We start from the raw sequence: 15,985 nt of genomic DNA on the forward strand, positions 1-15,985 counted from the left end.
CAAGATGGTAGGGTCATATTTTTGGCTGGATCTTTATATATATCTCTATCTATCTATCTATCTATCTATCTATCTATCTATCTATCTATCTATCTATCTATCTATAAACACACACACACACATACATACATACATACATACATACATACATACATACATACAAAAAGAAAAAAGGAAAGGAAAGGAAAGGGAGATCAGTTCTTATAATGATCAGATGTTATGGAAAGAGCAAAGAGAAGAGGAATCAGATGGGGCCGATTTGCTGAAAAGCTGATAGAATGGGGCTGCTCTTCATTGACTTCTGTTGTAGGTTCCTTCTTCCTCTTGATTTTTCATTCTGTGGCCACTTAGTCCCCACTGGGCTACTTTGAGGATCACCTGCATGATTGTTTTTGGAATCCTTGGGGTTCCTCCAGGCCTATTAACATTCTTTCTCATGGGGTGGTAATGGTGTTTGGGCTGTACCATCCACAGCCTAAAGCAGTGTTTCTCAACTTCAGCAACTTGATGTGTGGACTTCAACTTCCAGAATTCCTGGGAGTTAGCTGGGGAATTCTGGGAGTTGAAGTCCACACATCTTAAAGTTGCTGAGGTTGAGAAACACTGGCCTAAAGGTTGGAAATAAGAGGATTAATTACGATGATGATGATGAAAGCCACTGAGAAAAATAGTGTCTTGCTGAAAACCTAATGAGCTCACCAAAGGGCATATTAATTGTTTGTAACAAAGAACAAAGAGACTTGTGGCACCTTTAAAAAAATGAACCCACTTATTTGCACATGAGCCTTTGCAGATCACAGCCCACGTCATCCGAAGAATCTGCTTTTGTGAATCGCATCCTACTTGTGCATCAAAGCTCTTTGTTATTTATGAATTCAGGAGATGCATTAAGATTGGAATCAGGCCTTCTATAAATTGTAGCTCTGTCAATCTCTCTTGATAATCTGAGATGTCCTTGATTTGAACTGAACCATTCAGCTCTGATTTTTAATACATCACGCATCCTTGTCCCTACAAATCCTTTCATTGCAGTGGCCTACTTTCTGTGTGCAGTTTGTATAAGATGGGAAGAGATATAGGGGACTCCCTGAAGAAATATAAAATGTGCTCTTTTTTTTTTCTTCAACCCAGACTAATTAGAACAGTGTTTCTCAACTTTGGCAACTTTAAGAGGTGGCTGGGGAATTCTGGGAGTAGAAGTCTACACATCTTCAAGTTGCCAAGGTGAGAAACACTGAATTAGAAAATGCTCAGGGATACCAGACTTAGAGGAAGAACTTTCAGGGAAGACGACTAGGTGTTTCCCAGTAGAGATCAACCCTACCACCTCTCTCTCCTTCTCTCTAGAAGGGAAGCCATAATGGCCAACATATAGCAGCAAAGAGTTTTCCACCTAGTTCGTGCAACCTCTCCATGATGAAGAAGCACACACATATTATGATGTGTTTCTGGGTCCTCAAGTCTCAGATTTTCATATCCCTGGGAGACAGGCAGTGAGGTTGGACTTGAGTGCACCCTCTGGGGCTTCCTCATTCTAATGCCAGGGGGGTGAAAGAATGCCAGATTCAAATGCCCAGTGGGACCAGGCTCATCACATTTTCCGTTTTATGCTTTCTTACTCATGAGTGTGTTCTATCAGGCCAACAGGTTGTTTAGGGACCTTTTCTCTTTTTATTGGGGATAATTAGAGATTTATGGCATCATCTGAATGACTGCAGGGGGGCAAGGGGCAGTCACAATAAACTGGTTTATAATAGACATAAACGATTCACCGTACAGCCAAAGGACATTAACACTTTCAAGCACTTTTGACAGGCAGCTCTTGTGTGTCTGTAAAATCCATTTGTTATGGGGCGGGGGGAGGTTCTGAAATGAGATATTAGGAAGATAGAAAGTTTGTTTCATCAACTTACTTTTGAGGGGCAAAGAGTTTGTCTTCCACCAGACAGAGCAGTGACTTGGAAGAACGTGTTGTTCCTGGCGAAGTATTATTTCCAAATGGAACAAAAAAACAGCCTGTATTTTTTTAAGGAATTAGAAATAACCCCAAGTACCTTAATGCCTTCAATTAAATCTGGGGTGAGGAGTTTTTAGTGAAATACTTGCATTCAGTTCTGATTTCACTATCCCCAAGTGGACATGAAACAGATAAGAAAGAAGATAGACCTCAGTTTAAACTCCATTTGGCTGTGAAATACCAAGCTTAAGCCATTACAAATTTTCAGGCAGGGTTCATAATATGGTAAGCTGTGGTTTGTTTAATCCTGATTTGTTGATAAAGTCACAGTTGGATGGATTCACACAATATTCTAAGCCAAATCCTAACAAACTGCATTTATGCCATAGTGTATTGCATAAACTAATTTTTAAGTCTCATCTCCCTCAACGGTATTGGGAGACTAAAATGGGATGGGGTAGGATGATATAAACTTTTGTGAATAAAGGTAGGATCTAAATGACAAATAAATAAACTAAGGAAAGGACTGAGGAATTGCTCAGGTTTATCATCTGATCCATGATGTGAAAAAATGGAGGCAGAACAACTTTGCCTTCCACTCTTGGAATCCTAGAACTCAAGATCATCCAATTACATGGATGGACAGTAGATTCAAAAGCGTTCGCCCGGAATTAGACTATCAAACTGACAGCCAGCAATATGGAGATGGTCATTTTTGTAAACTGAATTATGACTAAAATGGAGCCAGACCTAGTGCAATGCTGCAAGGTTATCTGCATTGGGAGGAAGGACATATTAGTGATGGCCAGAGAATCTCTTTCCTTTTCCATGTAGACATGGTCTTCCATGGAAAGCTGGAACGAGACATCTCATGGAGTGCTCTGCAAGCATGTTCTAAAATGAAGCAATTGATCTGTCAGTTGAATAGGAAGCCAGCATGATGATGTGACTGCTAAACAAGCAACTGTAATTTAGGCTGCATCGCTGGAAGTAGGATTTCCAAAGAATGCGGAGTTGCAGTTCCACTTTATTCTGCACTGGTCTGAATGTATTGCAAGCATCTTGCCAATTCTGGGTGCCATACTTTTAAAAAGATTCAGAGAAACCAGAATAAGTGCAGAAAAGGACAACTAGGAGGACTAGGAGAATGGAAAGTTGATCTTTTGAGGACGGGATGAAGGAGCAGGATAGGCTTACTCTCAACCACAGTACTTTTCAAGTACCTGAACATGACATAGTGGCTCTTCTTCGCTGGATGTGTCCAAGAGAGGCTGGGCAAAAATTTGGATTTCTGCACCAACCAAGAGGTTGGACTCAGGGGCCTATCCATCCTTCCCATCGTATGATGCATGACGACTGAATTGTTTCAGGATTTGGCAACCTTGTGAAGTTTCACTGATTTTCAATCATTTAAATGTGTCAGTGTTTAATTAGGAGGGGCTCCATGGAGATGTGCACTCTAATGTTGAGCCCCACCTCTAATCCAGTTTGAGATAAATTCTGTCTCTCAAAGTTGTCCGTTCAGCCCACGTTGTCTGGAACTGGCATCTCCTGTGCTTTGGTTGAAACTGGCAGCAAGAAAAAGAAAAAGAGGGAGGGAGGGGGAGGGGAGGGAGGGAGGGAGGGAGGGAGAGAAAGGGAGGGAGGGAGGGAGGGAGGAAGAGAAAGGAAGGGAGGGAGGGAGGGAGGACATGGAGGAGGGAGGGGGAGGGAGGAAGAGGAAGGAAGGGAGGGAGGGAGGGAGGGAGGGAGGACATGGAGGAGGGAGGGGGAGGGAGGAAGAGGAAGGAAGGGAGGGAGGGAGGAAGGAAGAGAGGAAGGAAGAGAGGGAGGGAGGACATGGAGGAGGAAGGGAGGAAGAGAAAGAAAGAAAGAAAGAAAGAAAGAAAGAAAGAAAGAAAGAAAGAAAGAAAGAAAGAAAGAAAGAAAGAAAGAAAGAAAGGCATTTGTGGGCTTTGCTATCCAATGTCAAAAACAATTGGGCAGGTCCCATAAATGAACTTTTATTTTCTGTCAGTAATTCTAGTAAAACTGCCTTTGTGAGCCACGCACTGTAAACTTCCCAGAGGCAGGACCGCTGTTGGCTGAAGCCATCCCAACGTAATGGGAGTCGAGCCCAAGGCTATTTCTCTCCACTGGTACTGGCTCAAGCTGTGGTAGGGGAAGAGGGTGCACAATAAGGCCGACTTTTTCCATTTGCTCGGGTTCTCCATAAACCACAGACAATATCCTTTGCACCATACATTATCCCAAAGCATTCAGCAGCAAGGAAAATGTTTGCCTTCTCGTCTGGCTGGCATAGCGTTTCCATTTTGCTGAGTCAAATGTACCATCAAATGTTTAAGGCTTTCCGGTTCTTAATCCATTGCTTTTTCTGGCTGTGATTGTTGCTAAAGCGAGTCCTCTGACTAGCCAAAAGGAAAACACATGTAAAACTATCACGATATCTTTCAGTTGCATTTGTAAGATGCATAGTCTCATCTAGTTCTAAAAGTAACACCTTTTAGAAAAATCTGTGCAAGAAATGGGGGGAGGGACACAATTAGATAAAAACAAATTTGTACCTCCCCCACTCCCATCCAATGGTTAAAAAATAAAATTGATGCATAAACTGAGAACTATACATTATTGGTTAAGGACACCTCAAAATACATACTGTGTGCAGGTTGGAAAGAGGTCTATATCTAGGTCTAGGCCTAAATACAGGCAGTTTTAATATTAGTCATCCGTATTAAATAATGTTGGGTTTTCAGATTGTATCATGGATATTGTAACAGCATTATTTATTCTGTGTAAGCTATCAAGAGTCTTTTTTGATCACGGGCATAGAAATATGATTAATAATGAAACAAATAAAATAAAATATCCCGCTTTTAAGGATTTTTCTTCATCTAGCACTAACATGCCTTAAATGGAGGAACATTCAGTTTTGAAGGCAAGTCTGTATGCATACGCTGGAGAGAAGCAAAATGAAGTAATCATTTACTGTATTTATGTTTCTATTTAAAAAAGAAAAAAGCCAGGCCCTCAAAACCCGACTCCTTTGTTCTCATGATCTTTCCTCCCATTGTTCAAACAATGCTTTGGCTTTTCTGATCTGTCCCGAGCCTAGGCGCCCTTTGCATGAGTTTAGGAAGTACAATTCAAGAATGTGGTGACAACGCTTCCAGTTGAGCAATGTTTACCCTGTTCATGTCTGCGATGTCCACTTCTCCTGGCCAGAGTCCATTTTTCAAAGAGTGTTCTTCCATTAGAAGGGATGGGAAAACAGAGGGAGCCAGAGACCTCTGCAGAAGAAGGCATCTTGAGACCTTTGAGCTCGTGAGGTTGGGTCTGTGCACGCAGCCCTAGATCCTGGATGGAACTCCATGCAGTGAAGATCTAGGGCAGGAGTGATTCAGCTAGCATTACTAGTTATAGGGCTGGATCCTCTCCAGAAGCCAATGAACATTACTTCTGATGGTCACTTGATACCATTGCTAGGCACTTGGTGTGGTTACTTTGCCATACACAGCTTTCATGTCAGGGTTAAGCTACCGTAGGAAGCAGACAAGATGCTTGTAGGTTCCTTGTTGTTTTTTGGGGGGTGGGGAGGGAGGGAAGGGATTTGTCTTAGGTGCAAAAGTGAGGGGTGGGATGAGGTACCCCTTATTGGCCAACAGTTGAGCCCTGACTGGCTGAGACATTTCTGGGCTCAACTCTTGACCAGAAAGGGAAAGTTGCAATTGTGCCAATGTGATTTAAGGGTTAAAATGTTGATATAGGACTAAGAGGCTCAGGTTTAAGTCTGTCCTCAGCCATGAAAACTCACTGGATGACCTTGGGCCAGTCTGCCTCTTTTATTTTAATCTACTTTGCAGGACTATATGGGGGAGGGAGGAATAAAATGAAGAGGATCCCCCTGTAAGTCATTTTGAGCTCCTGGAGAAAAAGCAGGCTATAATCTAACAAATACATAAATAGATGGATGTTGGCTCTCTGCAAGCATTGATCCCACAAACAAGTGAAAATGCTTGTTCCCGTTGCTTCCTGATATCCAAAAAATGTTAAAACGCTCACGCAAGGGCTGCTTTATTTTAATTGTGACATCAGGTGACTTGGAAGAGTCACTTTTTTGTGAGATGGGCGGTATCTAAATTTGAAATATAAATAAAATGAATTAATAAATAAATAAAGATGGAACCTGGGGATTTCTCCCTAGATAACAAATCCTGGTGCAATCCAACCAGTGGTCGGTCTGTTCCTACCTCCTGATTTGTAACCTGGTTTTGCTGGGCTCAAAATGGATGAGTTTGATGGATGGCCAGGTGCTGTTTTTAGCCCACTTCCATTCAGCCCTTAGCTTAATTTCAAAATCCCTTTTCCAGCAAGCAATCCCAACTTCTGGCAATTGCAGTGTGTCTCTTTTGCACAGAGTGGAATAATTGGGGGGGGGGGGATGTTGAAGGGAGGAAAAAAAAGGGAGGCAGAAAGAGAAAGATGAAAGAAGCTAGTCCTGACCTTTTTCCACTCTGGCTCACTGCCAGCATACAATCCCCAGAAAATTAAACCCAAGAGAATGTGGCATTCAATAAAAATGAAATATTATCCCTCTGTCTCAATGGATAGCTACTACTGTACAGTGATATACATAAATGAATAGCGATAGGGAACATTGAAAGCTTTGAAAGATTATGATGGACACACTCATGGGAAATCTTTGATTATTCCTAAAAGTGTTGCGATAGAATGAAAGTTTTGGAAGGAATTTTGGAGATCAAAGGGCATGAGAAAGTATTGATTTAAAAAACAAATGCAGTCCCATTTACCAGGTAGCAAGCGATGATGTTGCTTCTCACCTTTTCCTTAATCTAGGATTGGCATATTTCGGCTGCAAAAATATAGGGGTCTACTAGAGGGCAGCAAGATGTATAGAAAAATCTAGCTCTTTATTGACATCTAGTGGTTGCCTATGTTTTGCAGCTCAAATATGGCAACCCTACCTGAGACCTACAGGCTTTCAACTGCCCTACCTTACTTCCAAACTAAACATGTGGTACAACCAGCCTCCATGTTTATATCTAATAATCTGGGGTCCAGACACATTCTTGGAAATTAAGGTGATGCATCTATTGAGTTATTTTTAATTCAAATAATCTAAACCCAAATGTTAAAGTCAGAGCAGACAGCTTTGTGGGATACAGAGGACCCCAACTCTCCTGGCCTCTCAGAGGGCTGTGAAGGCATGGTTCTTCCCCCAAACATTGCGGCCTGGATGGTAGTTACTGGAGCTGTGGAATGGAGGTATGTGTGTTAAGTGTGAATTGAGATTTTCATGTGGCCTTATTTGGTTTCTTTTTGGTGTTATGGATGTTCTGGTTTGATTTGTTCACTGCCCAGAGTTTCCTTGGATAGGTGGACAGCTATAAAAATTGGACAAAGGAAGGAAACATATCTAGGGCCTTGCTGAGATCTGTAGATGTGACACTGCTGCTTGTGTAACTGAGAAATCCTGAGATTAAGTTCAAATCTCATTTGGACACCATGGCAGAATAGCAGAGCTAATGATCTGCAGGTGTTCAGACCAGGATCAAGTCTTGGCATTTCCTGCTAAAAGGATTTTATAGAGAAGATGGTGGTAAAGGCACACGACACAAAGACACTGTCAGATAGAGTAGATAAAACTGAGCCACCTAACCAACTTTGATCCCTAAGCATGGTCAGACATTAATACTTGGATGAGAGTTTGCCAGGAAATACCAGGGATGCAAGCTAGATTGGAAAATCGAATCACCATCCCAGGAGGTGGCAATGAGCAAGTACTTCCATATTGTTGCCAAGATTACATGGCTGTGCCCATGAAGTCACCAGGAGCTCCGCTTGAATTGAAGAAGACTTTGTCTGTGATGGACCTATTGGTGTCTGCAGGGGTGGGAGTCAAGAAGGGGCAGAATGGCAAAAGCAGCATCGCAATGCAAGCCCTGCCCTTTTCTGTACGCGCATGGCAATGTCTCATGCATGTGCGAAAAGAGCGAAGCTTGTGGCACAATGGCGCTTTCATCATCTGGGCGAAAGCAGGAAGCTTCTGCAGATGCCTACAGAGCTGCTGTGATTGCTAAATAGACAGAGACAAGCATTTTTGGTTGACGGTATATGGCAGTTTATAACAAATCACTTTTGAATCCCAGGACTGATAATAGGGATTTTGTTTCCCAGCTGGGCTCCTTGGTTAATTATTTCTGATCTGCTAAATGTGCTTCCCAGTATGGCATCCAGCAAGTTCTGTGGTTGTCTCTGAAGGCTTGGGACATTTATTTTTAACTAAGTTAAACACCTCTGCAATGAATCATTTCATACCTACTTCGGCGCACCTGTTGAACCAGAGGCAATATCTGTTTTTCTTCACAATTGCTTGTGGGTGCAATGAGCCATCAATTTAAGAATGCTGGACTGCAGACCTTAATTTTTGTTTCATAAGATACGTCCAATAGATAAAATAAATGGTGAAATGGGAAGAGATGGTGAAATGGGTGGTGAAATGGGAAGAGATGTCTATGCATTACATAAGTTAAACAAATAAACACAAAAGCATACATTTGACATTTTGCAGAAGGTATTCTGTTCCCACTCAGCATCTGGTGAGAGAAACACCAGCTGGTGACACTGTCCTCCAGATTAGGAGGTGGCATCTTTCTTGAGCCCCTCTTAAGATTCATTAAGCAGTGCCTGGTCAAAGAGCTGGGCAATTTTTTTCAGGCCTGGGTCCCCCTGATACACTTTTGCAGAATGACCAGGCTCTCTTCAAACCTGCTAAATCTCAAAGAGATTGGGTGAGATCTTGCACGATTTCATGAGACCACCTCTGTAGGACCTGTGTACTGTAAAAAAAAAAATCAGTTTTTATAGGATGAAAATAGTTCCTTTGGTAGTGTAGACGTGTCATGTGTTTGTATATAGGTGTGTAAATATTCTCTTTTTTCAATCTTATTCAGAGCGACTGCTTCCCCTTCTTGCTAGTGCTTTAACAGTGCATTTTCCCTACACGTTTGAATTAGTTATATGGGTGATCCTCTCCAACAAAATATATTCGCATAATAATAATAGTAGTTGTTTTATCTTTCATGCTCCTCCCATTCAGCAGAGTTCAAAATACCACCACCAGCAGTAGTAGTAGTAGTAGTAGCAGCTGTTCTTGTTTTATTTTTCAAGGGAAAAGGTCGGGAAAGAAGTAACTGAAAAAGGGAAAGAAAGACAGAAGCCCTATTTAGATAATACAAAAGGTTAAATTCACCAGATAAACAGCCCCTCCCAGGCATCAGCTAAACTCACGGAGCAGTTGGAAGATGCCACAAAGTTAAATTAGCTATTCAGACTGAGCTGCGGGATGCCGTGAGCGAGGACAAATGACGGCAATTGATGCTAAAATCTCTGGTTTGGGGATTAGTTACAGGAGGAGAAAGAAAGAGATTAATTTAGGCGTATATGTTCAAATATGTGACTGTGAGGAAGCAAAATATAAATAAGCAATGGTAAGGTATAACATTTTTAAATAGTTAAAAAAAAGTCCCAGTTGCAGATAGCCTATCCGAAAAGGCAGGAAGACCCCACAACCATGCTGAAAAACATAAGATGAAAAAGTCAACGGAGAGCCACAGGGATCCATTCATGTAGCAAATAAGGCACAAATAACCTTGGTGAGTATTTTTCTCAAGAAGGATTAAGCGTTTGGTATTTATTTCACTCTGCCCAAAACATGAAAGTTGTGATCTCGGTGGCAAAAACTTAAACGTTGGAATTTTAAAACAGTGAAGATGTAGTTGGTTCTGATCTTAGATGCTACAGCAAAGAAAGTTTCAGAAGGGTACATAATCTCATAAGACATAACTCTTGGGCTTGGTTGGTAAAAAATATATATAAAGGGGTGGGTTTACGCTGTTGGTTTCCATCTCATTGTGGGGAGCTATTTCCTGATCCATCAGGAACAAGGTGGGTGAATAGAAACATTTCAGAACAAGTTTTTTTTCCTTGAGCAGTCGTAGCAAGACGATGGGCCACCAGTGTCTTTTCTGCAGAGCAAAGATACTAAGAACCATTGAAGATAGGCCAGAATTACTGTCCCCAGGTTGGAGGGCTGCAACTGAGTGTGTCTTCATGAGAAGCAGCCGCGATACGTTTAAACAGAGATTAAATTGGTTTCTTGATTCAGAGCTTGGGGTCTTAGGGCCTTCAGCTGTTTGTCTCCCACATGTAACCAGCTGGAAATGAAGTTAACTGAAAAAAATCTTCTTCCCCTTTGGCCATGCTGATGGCAGATTTTCCATCCAGACCCTACCTGCCGTGGCCCCTGATTGGAGGGTTTCCCCTACTCGCCAAGACAGCAAGCACCAATCACCTTCCTTTCCATGGGGGGCTTCTTTGAGATCTACCACCCCAAGAGTTTTACAGCGTTTCCTGTTATTTCAGCTAGAAGGAGACGCTGGCAAAACCCTTGCCCGTTTCAACTGGTTAAAAAACGAAAACCAGGCCCTCCCTTCCCCTGCTCCACTTTTTCATCAGTGAATTGGTAAAAAAATTAAAACCTTGCCCTGTCACCATCTCATTGGTGTAGTGATGGAACAACAAAAAGCTCAGCCTTTTATTGGTCTGTTGGTGAAACGAGCAAGCAAACGAACAAACAAAGAGGTCCACTCTTTTCCATTCAGAAGAGAGCAGGCAGCTGATCCACCCAAGAGGAAAGGACGAGGAAGGCAGGGCCAAAGGGGAGGGGCATTCCTGCCACAGCACACAATAGCCAATCAGAGGAGAGGCATTTGCCTACAACAGAATCAAATGCAGCAGACAGGCCACACACCACCATTTGTGCTGGAACAAGCGGGAAAACACTATTTTTGATGTGTAGCAAGAAAAACCATTGAAGGCTGCCTTCCCAGGGGGCTGGAGGTGGATAATGTTGTACATTCCTGCCCTTAGTGTGATGGAAAGGAATTATGAAGGCCAAGCTCAGGGAGATAAGCATTTTCTTAGTTCACAGGAACCGCGTGGGAGGAACAAGAGGATGAGACTGGCACCTCCCTGAGGAATTCACACTGTTGTGGCTGCAGGACTTTGGGAACTGGGGTTTTAGTCTGGGAAGATTCTTGCTAGAGGTGGTAGCTAATAAACATAGCTGGACTGAATTTGCATGGTCTCTTGGAGTTCCTTGGGCTAGGCCTGACACTTAGCAATTATTAATGGCCTGTTCTCACCCTGGGACAAGCTGGTCATGCAGATCAGCCCTTATCTTCAGCTATGAACGTGTCATATGATTCTAAGTTTTTATGAGGTTTTGTTGGAACTTTGCAGAGCTGTTTTTCTTTCAAAAGCGTAATATTTTATTATGCAATACCAACTGGGGAAAGAAAAAGAAACAAAAAGGGGGGGGGGAATTGCAATGTATGGAGCAACCAGAGTGTTGCACATGCCAATTGGAGGGGGCTTTTAACATGCTCAGTGACCTTGCTCAGAGCTGGAACTTCAGCCAAGGGAACCACCGGTTCACATTAAAGCTGTACGGGCCAGTAGTACAGCATAGATCCATTTCTGGGTGTGCGGTAAGGGCACACAGTGGGGGCAGCAAGATTTGGGGTGGATTTCCTGCTGGCTGTGGATTGGGAGGGGAATACAGCAAAGCAGCTATATGGATGTGGCCTAACTCACAGAGAAGCCCGTAACCAAGCATGAAGTGCAAATACGGACATTGGGTCTTTAGCTGACTTGATTAAATGTCTCCTATGAACACAGTTAATTCATCTCTGCTAAGAGTCTGCTCTGTTTCCAGAGTTTGGGGTGATTATCAAGGCATAGGTAGCCAGAATGGCAGCTCGTACAGACCAGAGGGAGGTATCACCTCCTTTGGGGGAGTTTCAGAATTTGCTGCAGCAACAACCATCTGTCCTTTAGGAGAGGAACACCTAGGAGAGGGAGCATCATTTAACCAACCTGATACTCTGTGGCCAAAAATGTGGGTTTGCACAGTATTTAGCAACTGAATTAACTGATTTTCTGGTTTGCATAAGACACTGAATCATGAAATAATAAATGGATGGGTTAGCCCAACACATTAAACTGCAAATTGTCTGTCTGTCTGTCTGTCTGTCTGTCTGTCTGTCTATCTATCTATCTATCTATCTATCTATCTATCTATCTATCTATCTATCTATCTATCTATCTATCTCCTAGCTTATAAATTGACTATGCTTGGTATTGTATGCTATGTGAATATAGCCAGTAGATTTTTAACTGGGGGGGGGGGGGGGAATTTAACTGTGGAGTTCTTGGTGGTCTCTGAGCTTGGTGGTTTGCTTGCAGGCGTTTCATTACCCAACTAGGTAACATCATTAGTGCGAGGGAGTGTGGGGTTTGCTGCCTGTTTATCTATAGTAGCTTGCCCTGCCAGTTTGGTGGGGGTGTGGTTTCCTCCTTGGTGGTTCCCTGATTAGAGTATTGTTTTCTGCCTGTTTGTTTGGTGTTAGTCTGATTTAAATGGAGCAGTGGGGCACTTGCTCTAGAAAATGATGTTGTAGGTCCACTGCTGTCCTTATCATTCTAGAGAGTTGCCTTCTCTCTTTATGACACTGGGCGTATTGACTGCTATATGTTGAACTAGGACCTTGGAGTTCTTGGTTTCAGCAGAGTGTCCCTGAATTCCAGGAATGGTTGCAACAGCACTCTTGTGCATTCCTAAATACTTTTCGGGGGACTGAATCCGAAATGCTGGAGGACCCTAAGATTTTGTATAATCAGTTGCGCAATGCTTTGGATTCAGTTCGGAAAAGCAGCAATATCTTTTCCTTTTTTCTGCCATAACATATATTTTTACACAGCAGAAAATCAGTGATCAAAAGCCAAACTTTCTTGCCTCCACCTCCACCTCCACCTCCTCCTCTTCCTCTTCTATTGTCGCCCAACTCCAACTTGACTACAGTATAAGGTGACATCCACGCAGAGCCCTTGATTTCATCTGAATTCTGGATATGTCCTGCTTCTATATATTGTAATAGTGTAAGGAAAAATAACCCTTCATTTACACCTTCACATAATCCTGTCATCACTGTTCCAATCCCTTAGCCGTGAAGTTTACTGGGTTACCACAGCTTTGAGCCAATCCCTAATTTCCACAATTCCCTATCTCACATGAATGTTTTAGGGATCAAATGCAAAGCAGAGGCATTTACAGGATTCCCTTTCTGCCTCTTTCATACTTGTGAGCAACATCCCAATGCCTGTATGAAAGAGTTGGAGCTTGTGGCCTGACGGTGCAACACAGCATTTGTCATTTGTCACATACTCCCCTGCAGACACTTCTGGGGATGGCCAATATAGCTAGTTTTTCACTCCTTTGAAAAGGTGGGAAGAATATCAAGATACTTCTGCGTTTATGCTAATTTATGCTTGAAAATGCTATGATTCCTTCTATGGTGATTGCTTTCTGCGCAGGGGTCCGCTACAACCAGCCAGGTGGCCATGAAGTGACTTCCTCTACTACCATCAGCCATCATGGTAACAACTCGATGGTGACCACCAGCCAGCCAATTCTCCAGCCAGTGTCTCCAGCCAGTTTGGATCCAAGTCACAGCCACAGCCTGCTGTCCCCCGACGGTAAAATGGTGAGCACACCTGGGCTATTGTGGCTCAGGTGCTGATAAGATAAGTTGGCCTAGGAGCTAAAAAACAAACAAAACTTTCTTTTTTTCTACATCTTTAAAACTCTCCTTTTTTTTTTTTTCTCACAAGACCTACATTAAACAATGAAGTGCTTGTAGGCATGGGGAGGGGGAAAAAAGTGAGTGCTGTCAGGAGAAATAGCCCTCTGACCTTCTCTTTCCCTGCTTAGGCATTGAAACATGCCAATAAAAACTGTTCTCAGTGTATTGATCGAATGCCTTCTGAATTGGGACAATGGGGTGGATCACTGTTTATTCTTCACTGCTGATGACATTCCTCATGATTAAAAAAAAAACTCCCACTAAAAACCTGATTAAGTCATCCCAGATTCCACTTAACCCTTCAAATTTTATAATTTTATTTAGCAAGCTTCAACAGTCCTTTTTATTTCCTTCCATTCTTCAGATATGGACATTAGACGGAGTAAAGGATAATAACAATGCTTTTATCACTGTAGTACCACTGATACTTGAGCGTTTGCTGTAATATAGGAATGGATTCTTCAGTTCAAGACATTGCACCGTGATAGAAAAGTTGGTTTCACGGTGTTTTTTGGCTGTGAGACCTCCAGCTTGATGCCTGATTTACAGCTGCAATGACAGACATATATTAGGGTTCTTCTGAAGAACTGTATAAACAGAAAACACCGAGACAATATTTGATTATTGGGCAGATGAAAAGTATAAAATCATTTTCTTCTTCTTTTCGCCACTTTTTCAGGCAAACGGTCTCCCTTTCTCCTACCACTTGTTTTCAGGAGCAGAGCATATATGTCGATTTGTTTATACTCTTGCTTAATAATAATGTTAAAGGATTTTAAAAAGAAACAAAAATCAAGCACAAAACGGTTCCAGGGATTACTCGTCAGTTTTCCCTCTTCATAACCCCCATGTGAATTGGGGGTTCTGCTTTTCCTATTGATAGTTGAAATGGAAGGACCTTTCCTACAATATTTTTTCCCCTGATCTGGTTGGGGGGAAAGTACACTTGCACTTTTTATTTATGATCACAAACAGGCTGGGAACGTGCACAGGGCTTTACACCATCATTCTGTGCACACTCATCTAAGACTAAAGTCAGTAGGGCTTGCTTCTAAGCAAACAGGGTTAGGGTTCTACGATCAGGATAGCGAAAAACAAGCTATGTTTTAAAATGTGTTCCTGGTCTAATAGCAGGTGAAAGCGTAAATAAATCAGAATTTGCCCTGGAATTGGGCATATGAATTATTCCAGGGTTTAATTCCAAGCACGGCTTAGGGGGGCCATCATTCCAGAGAATGCCGTAGTGGGTTGGTCTTTTATCACGGGGTTTAAATTCTTTCCCAGTCAAGTGATTTCCCCTCCCTTGGCCTTATTAATTCATATTTTTTTGTCCTAATTGTTTTTCCAAGATTAGCTGGGACCTTATGCTGGCTTTTTGCAAATAGGTTTTTTTTTTTAAAAAAAATTGTATTATGTATGCATGCCTGGCCGAGGAATGTCTCCTTCCTTAGGGGAAGAATAGAAGGAACAATGTCCTGTGCTGAGGAACGTTTTTATTCTCTTTATATTTTATGGGCAGCTTAGGGTGTGAAATATGACCGTCTGATCCCAGGTCAGGAGCTTTTAACCTTGTTCTGCTGAACGGTATGGTTTCTAGGAAGCAAAGACAGGTCTATCCCATTGGACATAGGGAAACAACCAGCTCCCTTTGTCAATGATGGAGATCACATTGTCATTCTCCTGGCTGTTCAGCTATTCTCCTCGATGAGCACCGAGTCCTTAAAAAGCTAGAGGTGGTTGAAGGACTCTCTTCTGTCAGCAACCTTTGTACCCATGGACAAGAAGCACCATCTTGTCTATTGCTGTTGGCAGCAAGATGCCTTGGATCAACCCTGCTTAGAGGTTTCTTTGAGGGTGATATGAGTGTAGGGTTACCAGATATCTGAACAAGCAGACATGGACAATTGGAAAAGAAGACAAATGGAGGGGGAAAGGAGGACACATTTAACTTTCTTGGCATTCATGACAAAAATTACTGCAAAAAACTAAAACAATGTACTTAGACCTACAGGTTTATGAAATTACCTTTTCCAGCATCAGAAAGACTGGTTTTTCAATTGCAACATTTTTCCAATCAATCTTTATTTTACCGATAGAAGAGAATATGTGTAGCTCAGGGTTGAACTGTGGTGTCCTTGGGGTTCTCTGAGCTTGGTTGCTTTCTTGCAGACATTTTGTCACCCAGCTAGGTAACATCTTCAGTGCTAGAATGGAATGGGGTTTGTGCTGAAGATGTTACCTAGCCGGGTAATGAAACGTTTGCAAGAAAACAACCAAGCTCAGAGAACCCCAAGGACTCCACAAT

General features: G+C 42.3%; 1 protein-coding gene across 2 annotated transcripts in view; it reads left to right on the forward strand.

Moving 5' to 3' along the window:
• Nucleotides 1–15,985, forward strand: part of HNF1B (HNF1 homeobox B) — an 85,317-nt gene that overhangs the window by 52,116 nt on the left and 17,216 nt on the right. For both annotated transcript variants that reach the window (XM_007431484.4, XM_007431485.4), the window contains exon 5: nucleotides 13,412–13,581. In XM_007431484.4, the coding sequence (XP_007431546.1) occupies nucleotides 13,412–13,581 (170 nt within the window). The remainder of the gene's footprint in view (nucleotides 1–13,411; nucleotides 13,582–15,985) is intronic.

This window comes from Python bivittatus, unplaced genomic scaffold, assembly GCF_059951505.1.
Source record: "Python bivittatus isolate LINGU-HERP-01145 unplaced genomic scaffold, Pbiv_v1 ctg000690_np1212, whole genome shotgun sequence".
Taxonomy (NCBI): Eukaryota; Metazoa; Chordata; class Lepidosauria; order Squamata; family Pythonidae; genus Python; species Python bivittatus.